The sequence below is a fragment of the Takifugu rubripes genome, chromosome 14 (assembly GCF_901000725.2).
Source record: "Takifugu rubripes chromosome 14, fTakRub1.2, whole genome shotgun sequence".
NCBI classification, from domain to species: Eukaryota; Metazoa; Chordata; class Actinopteri; order Tetraodontiformes; family Tetraodontidae; genus Takifugu; species Takifugu rubripes.
Window position 1 is genome coordinate 3,132,711 of NC_042298.1, and position 22,076 is coordinate 3,154,786.

The following is a 22,076-nucleotide window of genomic DNA, read 5'->3' on the forward strand; positions in this document are numbered from 1 at the left end:
AGATTAAAATCAACGAAAAAGGAAAAAAAGCATTTAATATCTTCTCAGCTCAACTGAACTCCCTTCTGAAGAGTCACTGTTTTACATGTCAATGGTCCCATAAACAAAAAAAGTGTCGGAAATATCTGCATTTTATATATATTTATATATAGACAAATCCATAATATTCATATACGATTTCTTCGATCCAAATAAGACACATGTAGGCCTATTGGTTAAAAAGAAACAAAACAGAAGGATACAATCGCGATGTTGGAGCTTTAGAGTTTATCATTTGTTCAATGTTAAGCTGGTTATGACCAAAAACTGTACAGTTCTTGTTAGAAAACATTTCCATAAATATCATTTAGTTTCAGAACTTATACCCATAATTAAATTACAAATTGATAAATATGGCATCATGGATATGTATTTACAACGGTATTAACAAAAGGCAACGTTATTCAACGGTAACAATCGTAACCTAATACCACATTTCTCCACCTGAAAACGGACGTTGACAATAGATTCGAACCCATCAAACAAGGAAATACATTCACGAGTATAATATTTATTTAGGATTTTTTTTTTCTGTGTTCAAGTTCATGACAAAGACTTTGGCACGTTTCTTAAGACTGTTTGAAGTTCCAACAATCAATTGAAAAAGGCGACAACAGACGTCGCCTTTATATAAAACAGCGTGAAATAATCGTCCTTTTTATTATTTTTTTAAATAAAATTTTGAGAAAATACATAAAATGAAAAATAAAACAATTTTTTTTCTGAAATCTGTAAACTAAAAGATAAAAAAACATTTATTTATACTGAGAAAGTATTGTGTTTTATTTTATTCGTGATGTATTTGATTTCCTCGAAACTGCGGAGTAAAAGTCCAATTTCGTGTTCCTGAGAACGGACGTGGCCTGCTTGGTGCTCGCGTTTGCTCTCATCTCCAGTTGTTGTCCCAAACTTGTGTGTGTGTGTTTTCGTGTGTGTGTGTGTCTGTGCGCGCGCGTGTTGTAAGTGAACAGGAATAGTTTTTATGGTCTGTTTATCCACATGTTTCCTCAACCCTGCGGTCCACATTTTGAATGTTCTTTTTTTAAAATTATTCTTCTGTCTTCAAACGTACCATTCATTAAAGTTGGGGGCCAGTCCTTCGCTGTGTCCGGACGTGTTTTGCACGGCCAGCGGCGGCGTTTTTGTCGGATCTTCTGTGTTGGCTGAGACCATCACTGGCGGCGTGGACGACTCGTATCCAGAGCTGGCGGCTGGAGAGGATTCGGATCCTTGAGACTCGTGAACCTAGAAAATAAAACAACAATAGAAAACTGTTAAACCCGCAGACAGACTCGAAATCCCTATTATAGTCGTAAATGAATTTAATAAATAAATCATTTCCTTTTTTTGTTTTACTGTACTCGAAATCTTCACAAATGAAAAAGAAATTAATTAAATTGCTAATTCTGCGTTTGTTGGTGTTAGAAAGTTGTGGCAGTGTCTGTGCTAGAGGGAGGCGTGTGCTTAGACCTGTGTGTGGGTGTGCGTGTTTGACAAAGAGAACGCGTGCGTTAATGTGTTTAAGGAGTAATGAAGACATTAATTACCTTCATATGTTTCCTGAGAGAGCTGGGGTGTGTGTAGGACTTGTCGCACACTTTGCAGATGTATGGCTTGTCTGACGTGTGCACATGCATGTGCTTTTTCCTGTCGCTGCTGTTGGCGAAGCGTCTGTCACAGCCATCAAATTCGCACTTAAACGGCTTCTCACCTGCAGAATTAAACACACACACGTCGTGAATTGCCCCCAATAGCCCGCACAAACAAACCGCCATTGTAGCAGCACCTGTAAAGTCGGAGCTCGGGGATGCAAATTGTCTGCAGCCTGTTATATAACAGAGTAACCTACATTTCGAGGGCGACATGAATGCAGTTTACTACCGCGCCACATTGCTCTGTCAGGCTTTATTTATTCAGGAGGCCTGTATGCTGCTACTACTGGTCTGCTCTGTGCGTCTGCACGTAGTAAACACTGGATCAACAGGGCATTTTTTTGCTGAGGAACTCTGCTAGCACCAAGGTTGAGATTTGGGAACAATAAGAAAGACGTCTCAATGCGCCCAGAACGCACAGCAGCCCTCCCCACAACGCGCCCTAACTTCTATAAGATCGCTCACAACTTGTGGCACGAAAGTAATGAGTTCACGATTTGTTGTTTGGGTGCAGTTTTCCAACCAGAATTAAGCACATTTCTCACTTTTAAAACTACAAGGACCACAGGTTGGAAGGTGCTGAACAAGGGTGACACAGAAAAAAACCATTTACTCATTTTTCCCACTGTAAGACGACGAATAGAGAAGGTTTCTCCTGTAAATGACCCCCGTTTATAAGAGTTGTTTTACGCACGCAGTGCCTCGATGGTGTGGGTTCCTACCTGTATGCGTTCTTTTGTGAATTTTCAGATTTTCCGACCTGGCGAATATCTTTCCACATCCAGGGAACGGGCACGGGAATGGTTTTTCGCCTGTGTGCACACGGATGTGGTTGACTAGTTTGTACTTGGCCTTAAAAGATTTCCCTTCTCTCGGACAGTCCTCCCAGTAGCAAATGTGGTTAGTTTGCTCGGGGCCGCCGACGTGGTCCATGGACACATGAGTGACCATTTCGTGCATGGTGCTGAAAGTCCTGTCACAAGTCTTTTTGGCTCTGTTCATCTGGTTCTGGTCTATCCATTTGCAGGACAATTCTTGTTTGATGGGCTGCCTCATGTATCTAAAGAAGGCCCCCGGGCCGTGGTGTGTCGGCACATTCATTCCCATGTTCATGTTGATAGGATGGCTGTAGTTGTGGAGCTGTGCCCCGTAGGGGTCTGTCCGGGGGCTTGCGACCGGGCGATACGGATCAGGTCTTCCGAAAATATCCCCGCGTAAGCCAAGATGCATTTGGCTGTTAACCACATGTCCACTCGGCGAAGTGTGGCTCACCCCTTGGTCGTGAAGTCCTGGAAACAACAGATGTCCGGGGTTATCGGCGATCCCGGGCGGCCCGTGAAGGCTCCCCGCGGAAGCTGCAAAGATCCCATGCTGGGCGCTCGGTGCCGGGGTTTCTCCAACACCCCGGTTCCGAAAGAGAAAGTCCCGTGTTGAATTGAACGCTCCGCCGCCGTACGAACCCACCTGCCCGCCATGCGAGTGTCCCAGGGCAGCTGCATATCCAGTGGCTTGCGGGGTGAAAGCTGACGCCTGACTGGAGGCGATATCGTGCGCCACTGGACTGATTTTGAAAGCTGCGGAGTGGGAGGAATCGGCGAAGGGATTCAGTCCCAAACCCGAGTCTCTGCTCCCAATATCGTGGTGCCGTGGTGTCCCGAAGCCCCCCACTCCTAACGATGCAAATTGCGGACCGCTATCAAGAAGCATCGTCATGAGCTTGCAGCGAACTTAGGAGAGGGGAAGAAAACAGAAATTAAAAATAAAATCCAGTTTAGCGGGGAGCGCAAGATGAAGACACCGCGCTGCAACGTTCTGCAAGAAAAAAGAAAATCCTAAAAAAAAAAAAACCACACCGAGCCAGAGAGGGGAAAAATCCTAGATGCGTAAAGAGTTGGGAGAAAACGACTCCCGTTGACTGCGATCCGTGAGAAAGAGGATCAAACTTCCCCCCCTTTCCAGGCGAATGATGTCCTTGGACTGATAAAGTCAATCACTCACTCCCAGAACATAAATGAACTCGGGAGGCAGTGTTACGACAGCCAATCAGCGCCCAGCTACCCGGCGATCACGTGACCGCGCAGGCAGCCTCTGGTTGGTCGGCTCCGCGGTGATTGGCACCGTTTGGTATTGGAGATGGCAGCTCGTCTCAATTGGGTTCGTGTGATTGGCTCTCGCAGGCATTATTTTGCAGGTAGAGCGAAGCTCTCGCGCATCCTGCGTGCGTGTCGCGCACGTCGCGTGCAGCTTTTCGCGATTTTTCAGTTGGAGAAACTCCACGAGACTTTTGCAAGCGAATTCAGCCCTCAATGCGACACTTCATGCGTGTGACAACTTTTAGAGGAGCACATGCTGCAATAAAGTTTTAAAGTCCGTGAACATCTATGTTTTTATCTATAAATTTGTCTTAGATGACGAGGTTTTCTCTTATTAACTGGAAACTTGAATGTACTTGGCGCTGCTCCAAAATGTGCCTTTCTTGAAGCCGCTTGAAAGGGGAGGGTTTCTTCTCCCTTCACTTTTCTCTCTCTCTCTTTTGCAAAAGCTCTATAGGGTGTAAGACGAACGAATAAAGGACGGAAAGAAAGATGGCAGTAATTATAATATCCTGAGATTTTTTCCCCCCCTCGCTTAGCCAAAAATTCGTGCCATTGAGCCCAGTTTCACAGGGCTGCCGCTGACTCGCTGCAGGACACATAAAATCTGATCAAGTTCAGAGACGCGCTGAATGCTTCAAGCGGCGCTTTTTAACTCCGAGCCTTTCACACCCTTTCCCCCTCGATCTGTCCCAGGAAGGAGCACACATTCTTTATTTTCGGGGATCTGCATGACCCCCCCACCGCCCCCCCCCCCAACACACACACACACACACACACACCAGACACCGCCGCCTTAAAAAAAATCTTCAAATCAGTGCTTCATTCTGCTTTCGCCCACATCCTATCACATTCATCCCAGAACACAGATGTAGGTGAGTTTCCGAACTTTTACGCAGACTGTGTGTGTTTGTGCGGATCGTGCGCCACGGCGGTGCGCAAATCTGCAGTTCTGTAGATGGAGCTTGTAGGGGCTGTGTGCTCTGCTCATCCTGCTCAGGATTTGGGTCTGTTAACCTCTGATGCCAATTTAATAGACGCGGGGAGCTGCGCCCTTCAGTTTTATGACCGTTGTGGCACATTGTTGCGACACTTTTTTTACATAACCTCGACAGCTTATTTTAAAACGACAAATCACTCCATCGCCTCTCCCACTCGGTCTGTCTCTCCCTCCCTCTCCCCTCAGAGTCTTTCTATTTCTCCCTCTCCCCCTCTTTTCCTCCCTCTCTCACATCACGCTCGTTTTCTCACACAGAAACATGCGTGCATGAGAGAGAGACAGAGAGAGAGAGGGAAAGAAAGAGAGAGGGGGACTGGGAGAGAAAGAAAAAGAGATCCCTCAATAGTTTTTCCATATGACATTTATGGTGACATTTTTCAACCGTCTCCCTATTATGACTTTTTCCACAATTCCCTTTATATTTTAAGGGTTTGTGGGAAGAAAACGCCCCCACGCGCTACTGAAGGTCACGCACCGCGGCCATATGATCACTATGTTAAATAATTATGAGTTTAGATGAGTCACAAATGTTTGTGCCACAGAGCCACAGAGCCCTTGCTGAGAAAAAAAGAGCTGCTTTCAGCTCGGCCTGTAATGTAAAGCAACTGTTGCTTGAGCGTTTCATTTGCGGGTTTCTTCTGGTGTTTATCACGCAATTAATGCTGCATATTACAACTCTGAACGAGGGGCTGTAGCAAAGTGGAATTTCGTTTACTTCACGTTTCAGCGCCTTCTAAAGGACAAGGACGTGATGCTGTTGCTTCCTTTGCGGATTGAGACAGATCTTATAGCTAAATGTAATTACACGCATGTGTTTTTAGCCCTGCACCTTTATTAGCTTCATTTTATGTTCTCCTCTCCTCCTCTCTTTTACCTAAACCTGAGGCTGTAGATTGTGCAGGGGAATTCAAATGTAATTGCACATTTGTATTTGGGGACAAGTTGCATTTTAGGTGTTTGATGTCTTTGGCTGGAATAACTCTGATTTAATGAATCATATTAATGTGTATCCCTGCACATTTTATAGGGGAGAATTCTGCAGGAACATGTATAATTCAAATATTCCGTCTTCTCTGTTGGGATTACCTCATTGGGCGTTGGGATGGCCCATTGGTTATAACATAATCTTCTCCCGACTGAGCATGCGCGTTACCTTAAAATATCACAGTATTGTGGGGTGCTTACCTTTGTGAGAGTGCTGCTGGAAAAGTGCAGACAATAACCGTCCGCTTTAATGCTAAACAGCTCACGTTTATACGTTAATTCAGTGCAGACATTGACATAGCAAGCGCCATCGTGGTTCTATTATACAAACACAGGCCTGCAGCAACAACACAGTCTTGCTCATTTTTCCTCACAGCTAAGCATGTTTTCAGTCCGTATTGTCTGGCCTGTAGCCTCACTATACTTTGCTGGCTCAGGCCTGGTGCTACAGACAGGTTTGTGGACTTAAAATTAACTCAGTAATGGCCAGACCAAAGGGAATTTTTTTTTTCACCTTTAAAAAAAGCACTGCCAGGAAAAAGTGCTCAGTATTCTTGTAACACGGTAGCCATGATCTGTTTTTACATTTTCCACAGGCAGAATGTTCACCAGTGCGATAATTACAGCTATAAAACCTTAACAGACTTTTTTTTGTTGTTCTTTAAATTCTTAGCATTCTTCAAAACTGCAACCTTTGAATCACATTTTACAAAAGTCTTCGGGCCCTGATTCCTTTCCCTGTGGGGATTCTCTTGAATCGTCATTAACACACAGGTTGAATTCGGCTGATTTGGTACAAATGCTGCAGGTTCCTGGATTGAGAAATTGCAATGAGATGAATTTTCCAACGATTTCATCTGCACGTCTTTTTGTTAAATCACATGTTATATCGTGTAAACTACAAAGCAGGAGAAATGGCTGGTATTTTAGTGTCTGTGTGTCAGTGTGCAGCACTGATAGGCTCTCACTTAGCTTCATATCCTGGGTATCAACCACACCTGCAAAGGTTCAATGTTTGTCGATGTCTCCCATGTTTTGTGCTGTTTTGCTTTGGGGATATTCTGCATACACGTCTGTTTATGACACATGCACAACTGATCTTTGTTTCGTAGATTGTGTGGTCAGCCTGGCCCTGAGTGACTGTTACAGTGCTGCGTGTTTGCCTCCGTATGGCTGCTGGGGAGCAGCTGACTGCTCACTGTGATTTACTGGAGCATCTGTCTGCAAATCGGCTCAGACCTGTTCCTTCATCTGAATTTCATAAAGTCCTGAAGACACACACACACACACACACACACACACACACACACACACACACACACACACACACACACACACACACAGAGAAGAGATGCAGTTATTTCAACTTTGACACGAAAACACACAAATCACAGTTCCACATATAGTATTTGTGTTTGTCAAATGGTGTTTGGCTTAAATAATTAATTTGTTTATTAACTGATTGATTTTTTTCTGTAATTATTATTATTATTATTATTATTATCAAAATGTGGTAAATGGAGAATGGACATGGCGGGATGACCTAAGCTGCATTTATTTCAGCTCTGTCAATAGATTGGTCTATTGCTTTTTTTTCTAAAATAAATAAACAAATAAATAAAATAGAATAAGATAAAAAGATACATCCCTCCTCCATTAAAATTAAACACCTCTGAGTTATTGTTACCCTCATTAAAAAGAGTCTCCTCACATAAAATCAGAAAATGTAATTCTTCTCATGTCTGCAGAGCAGCGTTGAACCAGCAACAGCTATTAAAATATTTTTCTGTTTAAATTCATCTGTCAGATGTGCCTTGTCATCCCAGTGGTCCATATTCCCTGTAACAATAGCGAGGCTGTTGACATTTCAGAGTTCATTCCCTGACATGAATGTTTTGATTGTTGGAAGTGATATTTCCTGTGCAGCAGTCGCTAAAATGTTGTCTGCTCTGTCAAGCAGCCCACAGAACTGACCGGCTGTGTGAAAGTGGGTTTTTGGGCATTCCTAAAATAAAAGAGAGAAGAAAACTTTGACCTCTGGTTTCATTGTTGACTGGATGCTACAGTGACACAACCGAGTGCAGTCGGCCTCACCATGACTGCAAGAAAAATCTGAATCATCTTCTGTTCTCATGATTTGTTAAATACTTTAAATCTACATCCAATAAATTAGACACAAATTGATAAATTTCCTTATCGCTCATCTTTTCATTAAGCGGCCTTTATACTGTTTTAGTTTTGCAAAGGTGATTGGATTAGGCTTTTAGCATATTATGATTATTTATTTAAAATTAAGCACGTGTCATAAGATTGTAGATAATCAGATAATCTCCCTAATAGCAATATAACCTACATGAATATAATATTAAGAGTAGGAGCCCAAATGTAGGAAGCATTATATTGAATCACTAAAATGGCTGCTTTTTCTTTGAAATCTCGATGTGTCCTTTGGCCTTGTTGTCCTGCTCTCACCTTTTACATGTAGTAGCGCAAGATTCTTGAGAGGAAGGTCCGTCCGTTCATTGACAAATTGAAAACTGAGCTCTTTTTTTTTTTAATTTCGGAAAGGTTAAAGTTTGACCAACAACAGGAATGGAGGTAGGTCTTTTTTTTAGCCTGCTTTGGTGCATTTAATAACCAATATTTAGTCTCTCCATGTGACGTCAGCGACGACAATGTCGAAATAAAAAGAAAAATGTGGAAATAAATGTATTTTTTTGAAAGGGATAACCTGAAGGCGGAATAAAACGCTTTAAATCAAAGCAACAGATTGTCCATGACAGAAATAGGCGAGACTAGTGCAGGTAAAGAAGTGGGGAAAAGTGTGGAATGTGCAGGAAAATATGCTGCAAGGAGAGCAGAGGGGAGCGCATACAGCTGCTGTCCTCACAGCACCCCAAAGTAAGTTTATCCGAGTTTCTCGGGAACAGCGGGTCCGCTGCTGTTTGTCACGTTTTTTAGATTTACATTTTACGTAACCACTCCGCATCTGCCTGCAAGAGGCAGTGCGCGCCCCTCGCAATTATTAATTTATTTCGGCCCAACGAGAGAAGATCCGCGCATAGAAATGGTTCACACGGAGCTCAAAGGTAAAACTGTACATGGTGTTTTGCAGGGTTCCCTAGAGGCGCAGTCAGGAATGTGTATGGACTCAGATTTTCCAGAACGGTTTAGTTTCCGTGGACAGGTAGAGCTGCGCAGGTGAGTTACTGTAGAATAAAGCGCAACGCAAACGCACCCCCACGGGCGCGCCGTTCAGAAAATAAACAAATCAAAAAATCACATGAATAATATTATTCCTAAAGTGAGTCAGGACCGAAGAGTCGCGTCTGTTGGGGGATTCCAAATAAATCTTCTGCAATAATTAGTTTCTCATCAGCCCCCATTCAGTGTTTTCAAATATGGCACACCAGTCTAAACGCAGGTCTTGAAAATAATTAGACTGGGCACGCAAGAGCCGGGCTCCTTTCTCCTGCTGCAGGACAGGCTGGGACTTTTCCTTTGGCAACATTTCCAGCCGAACAAAAGACGGTGGAACGGGATCGTGAGCAGAACTTGTGCTTCTGCTGCGTGGTTGATTTTAATCACCGTTTCGACGATATGCGCCGTTACGCAATATTCTTTTTGTGCGGGGAGATTTGGAGAAATGAGTTTAGAAGGCGCCTGAAGTTAAAGAGGCAGCAATATTAGCGACTATCGCGGCACGTTTCAAAGCATTTTCTCTGCGATATTTGAAAACGGAGTCGTGCAGCGAACGCCTGCGTGTCCCTTTTAAAACAAACCCAGCGCCTGTCAATCACGGCGCATTCCAACCAATCCCAAAGCTGCCTTTTTAAAAGCGGGTTTTCCTGCTGTGCTTTTATATTGCACCATGGCCTGTTTCGAAGCATTTTTACTACCACGGTTATTGCCACAAATCAAGAGGGCAAAGTGAGCGGCATGGGACTCACACCAACTTTAAAGAAACTGAATCTGGTTCCTACTTCTGCGAAGTTCACGGCCAAGAATTTTACATGCAGATGATATACAAACAAGGGAAATGGAAACTGAATTTCTTGGTGTGTCCTGAGTGCTGATTCGGTTTGATTTTGCAAAACTCAAAGCCAAACTCCCAACCAAACATGTCAAGCCTCTCGAGGTATAGTGGCTGCCCTCTCTCTTGCGTCAACCCCGGGGAGAGCAGTGCTGAACCCAGCGTGGTGCTGCCACCTTTGGCAGGAGAGCACATGGGACACCCCACTGGCAGTTCCTTAAAACTCTGCCCCTCGCACAATTTGCGAGACTACCCAGAGACGAGGTCCAGTGCATATGTTGACCACTCGGTTCCCAGTTTTTCAGACTCTGGATACCCCAGCCACCGGTTAGAGCACAGCCCCAGGGGCTTTATCATTGGAGCCAATCTTTCTGGAGCCGGCATGCCACCTATCACTGATCAACTGGCATCAAGAGCTAACCAACATGGCGGGATTGGAAGGTACCGTGACTTCTCTGGCTGCAGAGACAACAGAAGCCACGCTTTTTTCACAGGTTACCAGGAGCAGGCCCACGCCTCAACCGACGCGTCCCGAGATCTCGGCAGCCACATGATGTTGGGGATACCCGGCGACCTCCTAGCTCGGAGTCACCCTTACGGCCAAGCTGTCAACCCCAAGGGAAACAGCCAGCAGCTTGTCACGCAGTTTCTGGGTCTGTACAAACCTCTTAACATGGCAATTCAGCGTGGAGGTGGCGACGCTTTCCTCAGGTGCTCCAAGCAAACTGTGAAGCACGAGCTGGTGTGCAAGTGGAGTGACGAGCAAGAGGGGGCTGGGAAGCTGCCCTGCTCCAGAGCCTTCGGGACCATGTATGAACTCGTCACCCATGTGACGGTGGAGCATGTCGGAGGACCAGAACACTCCGACTATGTCTGCCACTGGGAGAACTGCGCAAGGGACAAGAAGCCGTTCAAAGCCAAATACAAGCTGGTGAACCACGTCAGAGTCCACACGGGGGAAAAGCCCTTCCCCTGCCCCTTTCACGGCTGCGAGAAAGTTTTTGCGAGATCAGAAAATCTGAAAATCCACAAGAGGACTCACACAGGTCAGTTTATTATTATTATTATTATTATTATTATTATTATTATTATTATTATTATTATTACAGGCTCGTTTATTTATGTAGTCGAGTATTTGTCTTACTTGAAATATACTTGTAACCTGGAGGATTATTATGTGTGCTGTTTAAATCAACACACGTAAACGGCGTCATGTAAATAATCTCCGGCTATTTCTCGCCGTGTGTGTAATTTCCTGGATTTGGAGAACAGCAGGAACCTCCAGATAAACAGTAGTAAGCCGGTTAGAAACGAGCACAGTCTGTAGGCCTGGTGCTGTGGGTGCCTCTCCCACCTCATTCAGTGAAATTATTAAATAAATGTCGGGACACCGGAGAGCTGTGACGTAGCCGTTACGCGTTCTCTGCCTCCCAGGGACTCATCTCCTGTGTGCTCAGAGCACATCACACACAGCGTGCTGCTAGCAAATGGAAGAATTTGACCTAAGAGGTTAACTCGAGCGTGGAATTATTATCAATATAAAGGAAATTATTCAAAATTTGTATGTATGTGGTGGCCGGTTTTATCATTACGCACTGAAATTATTAAAGGAACACCAATTATTCTCTCGATTCCCCCCTGTTTTCCCCCCCGCCACCCTGAATTGATGCAGAATCGTTTCTCTGAGCTATTTTCCGCAGCAGAATAAAAAAGTCAACCAGTTGCCACTACTTTTAACGAGACAATTCAATTAAAAACATTAACAAACGTTGGAGACATGGACAAATCCAGGCTGTTGATTTCGGCTGCCTTTATTACTTTCTCGGGTGCTTTAACCATGAGCGTAAACGATTTAGAGATACCTCTGCAGTTGCATAATATTCAGACGCAATTTACTAGAGGAATAAAGAACAAGGTTCCTGACACCTTTTTCAATTCGTCACACTCACCTAGTAAGCGGAAGAAATACAATTAAAGTTTTATTCCAGAGTCTCAATAACACTACATCGGTGGTCTGGTGGGAGGGCCATTAAGAGCATCCATTAGCTTTTTGATACTTTATTTATTGCACCGACTAAAATAAATCTTCGCGCTTGCTGTCGCAGGCTTCTGATAATTCAATGTCTGCTCGACCGCAGCCATGTTGCCTTAGTGCGCAATTGGTGCCTACTTGTTGCGACCGGAGCACAAAAAGTTTACCCATAAAAGCGTTAACGACCCAGTCCAGTTTAGTGAACCGATTTGTGGAGATTTGTATAATGAAGCCATTGTACAAAAGCTCCGTGTCTCACAATTGGAGTGTGGGGCAGCTGCACCGAGTCCCACCACATGACTATGGCCAGAGCGAGCACGCGCCGGCCTTTTACCGCAATGTCATAACCCGCCGCATTTCTCTCTCTGCACGTTTAGGTGAAAAACCCTTTAAATGTGAGTTCGAGGGCTGCAGCCGGAGGTTCGCGAACAGCAGCGACAGAAAGAAACACTCGCACGTCCACTCCAGCGATAAACCCTACATGTGCAAGGTCAGGGGCTGCGATAAGTGTTACACCCACCCCAGCTCCCTGCGGAAGCACATGAAGCTGCACAGCACCAAGGCCCACGACGCCCAGAGCGGCGACGAGGGCCACCCGGCGGACGCCAGGTCAACCCGAGTCCCGGATGCGGCCCAGATCAGCTCCCCTCAGCCCTCCGCCTCCACTCAAGATGTCCCCATGTCCCCGGAGGGTCAAGACGAGTCGACCCTGAGGTCACGCTTCCATCACACATTTGACAGCAGTTTGGACTACTGCGCGCACAGGTCACAGTCCCTGTTAGACCCTTTGTTGCTCCAGAGAAGCAGTTACAGGTCCCAGTCCTCCCAGCACCCCTGCGGCCAGACAGGTCACACGTTTGCGCAGACCTCAAGGACTTTCCCCTCCACTTCTCCCTTTCAAAAGAGTATCGTTAATGGATGGTACACATGCCACAGCGGCGTGGACTCGTTCCCGTCAAAGCAGTGCAACAACATTCCCTCTCTTTAAGTTTCTTTCGGGACCTTTTGGGGCTGTGTTTTTCGGTGTTATGGTACACAGGCTGTAACTTTATTGCTCTTGTTTTTTGTGAATGTTGTGTCAGAGATACGGGGAGAGCTTTATTCGCTTTTGTGAGGCCTGTTTTGGATTGTAGGGCCCACATGTGGGTCACGGAACTATATTAAGCTGTACACGCCTCAATTCTTTTGCCGTATTACGCAATTGTTCCAGAAACACTGACATGAGATTTTTGTGGTCCATGAATTAACAGAAAGTGAAACGAATTGTGAATGTATGTAGCCCCCCGTCTTTGTTGAATGTAAATCGAAGCTCTAATGTATAACTGGAAGCATTTATCCTGTCAAGTGGAAATAAATATCGAAAAGCTCTTTTCTGAAGTTATATTTTCGGTTATAACGGGACAGCGCGCTGCGCCCTGAAGCACCATTTGTCTATAATTAAGATAATGCGGAGCTCAGTGCTTTCCCCCTTGATTAAGTTCTACTTTTAGCCCACTTTTCATTACAAATTCTTGTTTGTATTCTATATATTTCAGACCTCAGTGCAAATTAAGAACAATGTGAGAAAAATCATTAGCATACAGTATTACTGTACATACGCGCGTTGTAGCTACAATTAATTATGGATACTATATTTTATTAAAGTGTCTATATTCTCTTTGATCATGTGTGCCTAAACCCGATCAATGCTTTTTTATCATGGAATTTAACTTTAATCTCTTCTTATTGTATAATTCTCTGCGCGCCATGCGCAGCTCGATATTTGAGAGCAAACTTTTGCTTTTCCTACGCAAAATTCACGAACACGCGTAAACGCTCTTTACTGGCATCACGAGTGGAACCGTTCCCGCACAAAGTTACCAAATAACGATGTTTCTGCGTGTGATGAATCATGATTTACACACCGATTGGCTAAAAATAGCGAACCGTCTTCCAAACGTTTGTAGGTCCTCGCGTTGTCTGCATTTAATTTCAGTCTTTATTTTTCAGGATTTATTACAGTAGCATAACTGGAGATTGGACGTGGCTATATGCGTGTTTATGCTTCACGTGCCACACGCCTTCACGCACGGACACACGCACCTTGAAGCGTTTAACGGCATAAGCGTGCTACAAACGACCATATAACCTCCACATATTTGTAACTCTCACATGCAAAACTTTAAAAATATTGGATCCTAAACATTATATAATTCTAATTAATTCATCGCTAAAAATGAAATATTTTATTTCTTCATCCATTTCAAGCCTTTCGGGCGGAGGCTACTCTGGTTTTGAACGTAGACCAAAGTGTGATATAAGTTGAAATCTGATTGCAAAACAAAAGTTAATGGAGTGAACTTTTCCTTTTTTCTGATTCCAGTCCAACTTCATTTGCTCTCATTTTTTCTTTAACATTTAACTCTTGTTTGGTACCATCTGGATCACAAAACTTCAACAAAAACTATTCAAAAATGTGTTTTTTTCTCTCTTTTTAAAATCTGCATCCTGTCTTAAAGTCTTCAGGAGTAAATAATCATTTCTTCTTTGTTTACAGTGTCCCAGTATAAGTTGAAATGATGAGTGATGTTAAAGAGAGGGACTGGAAACACCGTGAGCAGGTTTATTTGGGTCCCTCACCACGTATTCATATACAGATGTCAGAACTTGTTACACCATTCTCAGTGGGGACAATGACTGTCATCACACTCTCCATACCTGCTTGCTTTACACGTATCCAGAAGGAAATCAGGTCAAAAGTACATTCGTTTTACATTTCTTTGAAATACAGCAGTATGAAGCTGTTCATTATTCCAGTATAAATAGGTGGATTACCCAGATTTGTTAGATGTTCAGTGTTGACCATGTTAACACCGTAAAGTCTTGGAAAGTTTAACAAATAATGTTGCTGTGCTTAAATGTTACTTGTAAGAAAAAATAAATGTTGGAAGACTCCTCAAGTTACTGTTATTATTGTTATTTTTCATCCTTCTACAATTGAAATGAGAACTAAACCTCCTAATCCTCAGTGAGCGTGAGAGTTAAGCATCTACACTTTATGTGCTTACTGTGTAATTGTTGCTAAGATGGTGCAGAGATGTGCAGCACATCCTGATTCTGAGCATTGGTTAAAATTCCACCCAGGGCTCCTGGGGATACTCTGGGAGTGTCAGATATTTTTGATGATGCATTTTTTGCAAATCCCTGACCGTGGTTAAAATTTGGTTAATTCCCCCCCTTCCTACACAAGGCTTCTTTTTAGAAAACATCCACAAGTTTCAGTGTCTTGATTTTCATTTTCACACTCCATCCATGTCTTACCTAATCCTGCTAATTCTTTAGGCGGTATTCAGGAGCCACTCCTGCTGGGACACATTCCCTACATTCTCCTTTAACAAATGCTTTTTCATTCATTTCTCTCTCTCTCTTTTTTTTAAAAAAAATATCGTCTCGATGCTTTGATAATGTTAACCTGAAAACTTCCCAATGCTACCCGGGTTGTTGAAGATATAATTTTCCTGAAGATATTTTTTGCTCAGAAGAATGACTTTCATTTAAAGTGGCTGATATTAGAAAATATTGCAATTTTGAAGAGCGTCTTTCTTCATGTAAATTGAGGTGAACTAGGTGAGCTTTGATCGGTGCTTTAATGATGCGATTACTGGAACTTAAGAAAAAAAATCGCTCGCTCTGATACTGCAACCTCATCAATAACATTTGGCATCAAATGTTTTTCGGTGTCGCCGCGCTACCCACGATTTCAAAGCGAAACTCAAACTACCAAATGAACTGTCACATTTCACTCCCCTTTTTCCAAATATAGTAAATCTCCCCCCTAAAATGGTATCAGACTCGATCAAACATGAACTTTTTTACATTTGAAATCTTTTTTTATCGCGTCGAAGGGCCGCAGCCTGAGCCGCAATGTGAATGTGGCGTGTAAGTCTTGCGTTAGAACTTCTGACCATCACTTGGTAATATTCCATGATCATCAAACCCTTCCACACCCTCCCCCCCAGCATGTACAACTGATTAGACCTTCGCCTCCCACTTTCCCAGTTGTCCGCCGCCATCTTTACTCCTGCACTCTCTGCCTAGCAACAAGCACGGGCGCCATTTTGGACAGGATACACAGGGTAAACACCAATTTAATGTAAATAAAAGCATTCACCTTGGGATCCTTTGAATTGCTATCTTTGCCCCCCGTGTGGGTATTATGCCATACTTAGGTTGAGCCCCAGCTGTGTACCAGGAGGTGGGCTGCTTTGTCACACCAGGCCTTTAGTTTTTATGCATCATCATAACCGCGTATGACATCTTGCGTAACTCGCTCTGTGCCACTTCTATACTCTCCCCGAGTCCTCTCTGAGCCCTCAACGTGGCCCGTGTCAGCCTTGACTCTGACCAACCAAGTGTGATTTTAATTGGATCACTGCCTTTTCCCCTCGTCCTCCCCAGGTTAAGCCAGTGATGCCGGCGCTCCTCAAATTCATCCATCCCTAACCCCCCCCACACACACACGTAAACACACCTCCCCTTTTATTGAACCCCCCCCCCCCCCCCCAAAAAAAAAAGCCAGGTCCTCTTGTTCCTCCACCTCATCTGTCTTTATCTTTGCAGCTCCTGGCTATCTTCACCCTCTACGACTCCTTCATGAGGACCCATAATTCCCGCTAATGTAGTCCCACGGTAAGCATGTAGCCCCCACGTGCACCTTTTACCAGTATTGTGTAACATGGAAAATTGCCTAGCATCAAAACTTCTGTGACAATTCAGGAAAACGAGGTCATTAATGATTCATTTCCCCCTTTTCCTGCTCTGACTGCTCGACCCTTGTCTTGGTAATCAGACACATTTACTGTGCTTATAAGCACGTCGCTCGTATGAGTTTACCAGGCTGACAAGTGAGACTCGCTCTTGTCCTCATTTGCACTACAGCTTTCTGATTAGCAGTGCCAACCCACTGTCTAGCAGATCTCATTAGGCCAATCTTCTATTCAATCCCTAGCTCTCGCTTCTGTCAACGTACGCCACCAGGAGCCCCTCGGATGTCTGGTTTTTCCGAGCATTGTTGTCGGATTCACCAAAAACTGATTATGAAGCAGGATAAAGGCTCTGGCTACCTTCAGATCTCCATTTTAACTCCTAATTGTCAACGTTTTCTTAGTTTATAATGAGCCGCTAGCCAAGACTGTTTATATCACATCTTCTAAATCAGAACAACTCCCCCCCCACCAAAAAAAAACACATCAAAATGTTAAGATACTGCCTGCAGTGTGGTCGAGCAGCCTGTTGCAATGTACGGACAAACTAAGTAATATTTACAGTCCACATCTTTTAGAATTCACGCTTACAAGTTTTGGGGAATTATAGTAGGTTGTGTGAGGTGAGCAGACCTTTGAAGATCTTTCAACCCCTCCACGCTCGGGGCCTATGACATGCAACACCATCCTTTTAAGGCAATGACCATAACTTCGGTCCCCTCACCTCTAATCCCTCCTCCAGACCCTTGTCATCAGAGATCAACCGGGCTGAGCCTTAATGTCCTCCGTTCGCTGGCAAGGGCAGCTGCTAGCTTTCATGTACGTGGGGTGGCTGAAGAAAATGCCTAAATCTGCATGTTTGAACAGAAGCGGACGCCTTCATCTAGACTACGATGAACAGTCCTGCTGTAAATGATCCGTTTCTCTTCAGAGCCCTCTTTGCTGAGCGATTTCCATTTTACAGAATGCATTTGAAGCGTTTGTTAGGAAAGTGTCAAAACGACTTTGATCGCGCTGAAAGAGTACAATGCCACAGATTTTTACCAACCCCCCCACCGACACAACATGCTTGTTTGTGCTCCGTTTCAAAATAATGTCCTTCGCAACCCTTCCGTTGTGCTGCGACATACCGTATCTGAAAGCTTCTTATATGTTTTGGTGAATCCCTGTCGTTTGAGGTTGAGCTTTAAATAAAAAAAAAAAACAGGGATCACATTGATCGCGGTCAAGGGTGTTTCAAAGCAGTTGTGAGTGTTTAATATTATCTGTCGCAGCGCCGGCGACTGTGTAATCAAGCCTGTGAACTCCACATCTGAAGGGAGGACTGTGGTTCTGATCAGGTCCTTACTGAAGTGGCTGTATCACGGACGTGCGGACACACTTCGCTCTCCTCATTGCGCCGACATTAAATAAATGTATACTGACCTGATGCTCGACACGTACGGCTGTCTGTTGCATCACACTCAAGAGATGCTGGTTGCACGCCGATCTGGCTGTTAGCCTTCATCGTTGAGAGCCCACCCCAGGGCCTAACTCTACAATGATGGATGTGCAGTGTGGCGGGAGTCTGGGGGCCCACATGCAACCCAGGAATTCCCCTTGGGCCTTTTCAATTACAGTTAGGCCCAGCTCCACACCACCATGATATGTTACTTTAAGGCTGTGACATTAATGGAGGGGACAAATGAGATTTTGCGTGACACTGACCCTAAAGAGCGGGCTCGTAGGGTGGCGGCGAGAGAAGGAAACGCAGCGGAACGCGGCGAGTCTTTATTTACAGTGCGATTACAGCTCCTCTTGAAGTTAACGGGTTATTGATAGAGAAGTTTATCATTAGCCACAGGCTAAAGGAAGCTCAGGGATCATGGGAGGGAGTAATTAGCCACCAAAGTGGCTTTGAGGAGCTCAGGTAGAGGGATGAAGAGTCCCGTTCTCTTTGTATGCAATCAATACAGCAGCCTAACCGCACACTGGAAACATTCTCTGATATGGTAATAGGATATCTGTGCATTTATGTCTTTTAGATGTTTTATGTCATAAACATTTGCTGTGATCAGGATCAAGACGGGTATTAATGCGCACAACTCTGAAGGTTGAGCTATTCTGAAGGTGACGTTTTAATGGCTGGTTTGGGTTTATACTTCAGAATCATTACTAATGCAACTATCCATCAGATATTTACTTCAACAACATCAGAGCACACGTTTTAATTTGATCAAAAAATTACATCTTGTCAAGTCTCATAACAGAAAATCTGACTTTATATCAGTTACTTGAGGCACAACTACTCAAACATCATCGGTAATAAAAGCTATATAACTATTTATAACCTTGGTTTACTCCACATATAAATGCAGCATTAATGCAGATTCTGATGAAAAAACAACTGAATTTAGCTCATTAAGGAAAACAGCAGCCCTCCTGTTTAAAACTGTACAACTATTAAAGAATATTTGATTTTTGTTATTACCTGATCAAACACATCAGTAACTATTCCCTGCACAGTAACATAAATCAGAATGCGAGTGAGATCACGTCGATGGAGCGTCCCCATCCCCCCGCTCGCTGCCGCCTGACTCTGCAGTAAGTAGAAAACTCAGATTCTGGTTCTCTATTGGAAAATTATTGCCAGTTCATAATTAATAGAAAAAGCAAAGAATTCCATGGAGAGACAGTAGAACAGCTATAATTCAGATGTGGCCCTGATGCCGGAGGCACCAGTACCAGCATGTTTGCTCTTATTGCCCCTTGTGTTATTACCCGGGCTGTGATCAGATCACGCTGATCAGATCGCCGGCTGATATTCGAAGCCGTTGAATTCTGATTATCAGTTCTGGCTAATTTGCGGCCAGCAGGAGCAAAGGTGGGGGTTAATGTCTCACTTTGTCCCAGGAGGAAGCCAGCTGTTTGGGCAGAATGAGCGTGCCCCCTTCCCAAAAGTTAAAATGGAACCCCAGCCTTGGCGGCGTGGAGGACTCCAGTCCCCGCGTATCCCTGCACGCAGATCACAGAAGTTCCGAAAGGCCGCTCTTTGATCATTTTCATTTCTAAAATAATTTCCTTTGAACATTTCATGCCACTCTGCTTTTATTTATAAAGCCTATTTAGACAATCAAGGGCTTGAAAATAATTAGGCGCGCGCATAAAGTATGGACATGTATTCCCTTTCAATCAGTTAAGACCAGCTCTGTAATTAAAGTTCTGAGCCCACACTCTGCCCAACAGAAATTCTTATTAGCCACTGCATTCCTTAGATCTGTTGTCAGCTGAGCATATTTTCTTTGGGCTGCTCCCTTCTATTTTTTTTTTCTTTCCTCCCACCGAAATCCCACTGACCCATATAGTTGGTCTCATTTTTTTGAAGCGTGTAATATGGATCCCATGTTCGGGGAACGGAGGCTCTATTATTAGTCCCGTTTGAGGTGCCTTCCCTCCTTCTAGATGCTGCTGTGCGTTGCGAAATTTACCCGAGCGAAGGCATCGCTGTGTCGTTTGGGTAGGGGCAAGATTACCTCATGCATCCAAGCTGAAAGGGGGGGGGGGAGGAGAGGCGGTAGGAGCCGCCGCTGACTCCTTATACATTTGGTAAACATCACACATGACAACTTGTGATGCCACCTCACTGATGTTTCTCTTTAAAGGTCTCTCGGTCTCTCGCTAACAACAGCGTCCCATTGATCCCCAGCATCATTTTAACAACCTCCTCACACCCTTACACACACACACCTGAGTGACTATAGACTGAAAATGTTGGCAGTTTGCGCCTCTATTTGCCAACACGTCCACCGTGGTCAATTAGGCCAAGTTGCTGTGCGTTCGGCACCAGAGGGGGCAGAAAATGAGAAGTGTAAATACCAATTCATCCGCCACTGCTGATTAATATGTAATTTGCACATTCCAGGATGGTGATTAGAGACGGGTGGCACTTAATGGAGAGTAAGAATCCAAAAAAAGAAACTCGAGAATTCAAAATTTGTTTTCCAGTGGATGGAAGAAAGAAGCAATTAGCTGCACGTGGGTAAAGTTCTGCTCATTATAACCGAAAAAGTGGGAAACGCTGCAATGGAAATGCAATTTATTTTAATATCCAATTGAAATATCTGTTTCTCTCATTTGAAATGCTGTTTTCATTGCGGTCACAGAGGCAGATCTGCTCTGTAAAGCGCAACGGCTGCTCTGGAGAAGCGGGTCCAGGCGACCAGCGGTGGGGTTCCATGATTGCGCCGAAATCAAAGATTTGACGGTTGCTAACATTAAAGGGCTACCGCTGGTGTATCCTGGACCGAGAGGCTTCTTTCTGCTGAGCATTTTAATATGCTAGAGGTCACAAGGTGGCTCATCACTGCTGGTGAAGGGAATGTTAGATACTTCTCAGTCACACTGGCAGGATTCCAGTGTTCAATATTCATATAGATGCAGTCATCAAAGACACGGCAGCGGTGGGCCACTGGAAATTATTGAAGTAGTGCGAGTTGAAGAGACCCGATGCAGGAATAAAGTGGGCTGATGTATTCCAGGGACATTTTCCTTCAGGCCTGCAAACATATTTGTGTTACAGAGTAGCTACTGGAAAAAAAAAAAAACACAACCGGGTTGCCGCTTCCTGTCGCAGGCAGCCTGCTGGGATGGTAATTTAGGCATTTTGTCTGTTGGCCTAACCAGTTTTTTTTTAAATAAAATATTATTATTCACTCTTAAACATCTCTTAGTAGTCAGCTGAGTCGTCAAGCTAAGTTTCTACCACATTTTTCTAAAAAGCGACCACATGTGTGATCATCATGGGCTCGGCAGGACCTGAAACTTCCAAACTGCACAGTCTTTAAAGACCCTCGAGGCTTAAAATACCACCACAAAACGTTTAATTTGCCATGTATTGACAGGCAATAATGAGAACACAAGTAAACTCCTAAAATGACTTTCATCTATGCTCTCCGAGAATTGCACCAACTTCTTTATGTTCAAGGGTTCCTCAAAATTGAATTGAAGCCACAGAGCAAATCCCCAATATGTGCAACTTAACATGCATCTTTCATGATGTCAGAAACAGACATTCTGAGTTGACACATATACTAAGAATCTTGGCGCTTACAGCATTTGTAGGATCTTAATTCTTCTGCACTGGCTGTGATTTAGCCTTTTTTGGTTGTAGCAGGACATGTTTATGGGCTAATAGGCCTTTGTAAGCAGTAGTCTATTTATTTAATACAATTGTAGTGTGAACAGAAGGAATAATAAACAGGCTGACTAAACATACGATTCTTCTTTTGGGCTGAGAAAACCCTGTGTAAGGACACAAAAGGGGGACGTTTCCACTGCGGAAAGTAAATTCTTTTGAAGTGGAACTAATCATCTGAGGGATGGTTCTCGTTGTCCTAACAACGCTGCTGAATTGGAATGAGCCTCCTTTTTGTGGATGATATGTTTTCTTTTTTCATTCAGAAGTGATGATGATAGTAGTTTCACGCCCTGTCCGCCCTCATTGTCCGCCCAAACCTCTTTGC

General features: G+C 44.1%; 2 protein-coding genes and 1 long non-coding RNA gene across 7 annotated transcripts in view; 2 read left to right on the forward strand and 1 right to left on the reverse strand.

Annotated features, from left to right (window-relative positions):
* LOC115252330 (uncharacterized) overlaps positions 1-22,076 on the forward strand; it is a 72,814-nt gene that overhangs the window by 43,293 nt on the left and 7,445 nt on the right. For 3 of the 5 annotated variants that reach the window (XR_003890753.1, XR_003890751.1, XR_003890754.1), the window contains exon 3: positions 16,433-16,501. The exons of the other annotated variants lie outside the window; for them this stretch is intronic. This is a non-coding gene — a long non-coding RNA (uncharacterized lncRNA). The remainder of the gene's footprint in view (positions 1-16,432; positions 16,502-22,076) is intronic. 5 annotated transcript variants of the gene reach the window in all.
* On the reverse strand, positions 572-3,690 carry zic3 (zic family member 3 heterotaxy 1 (odd-paired homolog, Drosophila)). Its single transcript, XM_003978867.3, has 3 exons — positions 2,414-3,690; positions 1,587-1,750; positions 572-1,284 (listed from the first exon to the last, which is right to left on the reverse strand). Exons 1-3 carry the CDS (start codon positions 3,402-3,404, stop codon positions 1,102-1,104), a joined length of 1,338 nt encoding a protein of 445 aa, XP_003978916.1. The 5' UTR covers positions 3,405-3,690; the 3' UTR covers positions 572-1,101.
* Positions 9,007-13,201, forward strand: zic6 (zic family member 6). The gene is made up of 2 exons (XM_003970162.3): positions 9,007-10,847; positions 12,211-13,201. The coding sequence occupies exons 1-2, from the start codon at positions 9,890-9,892 to the stop codon at positions 12,819-12,821; spliced, it is 1,569 nt and encodes a 522-aa protein (XP_003970211.1). The 5' UTR covers positions 9,007-9,889; the 3' UTR covers positions 12,822-13,201.

Bases quoted from the DNA above. Each gene is read 5' to 3' on its own strand.
- zic3 (XM_003978867.3), bottom strand. From the start codon at position 3,404: ATGACGATGCTTCTTGATAGCGGTCCGCAATTTGCATCGTTAGGAGTG. The intron at 1,751-2,413 runs GTAGGAACCCAC...TTAATTCTGCAG, and splicing joins TCACAAAAGAACGCATACAG to GTGAGAAGCCGTTTAAGTGC. The intron at 1,285-1,586 runs GTAATTAATGTC...TTTATTTTCTAG, and splicing joins CTCTCAGGAAACATATGAAG to GTTCACGAGTCTCAAGGATC.
- zic6 (XM_003970162.3), top strand. From the start codon at position 9,890: ATGTCAAGCCTCTCGAGGTATAGTGGCTGCCCTCTCTCTTGCGTCAAC. The intron at 10,848-12,210 runs GTCAGTTTATTA...CTGCACGTTTAG, and splicing joins CCACAAGAGGACTCACACAG to GTGAAAAACCCTTTAAATGT.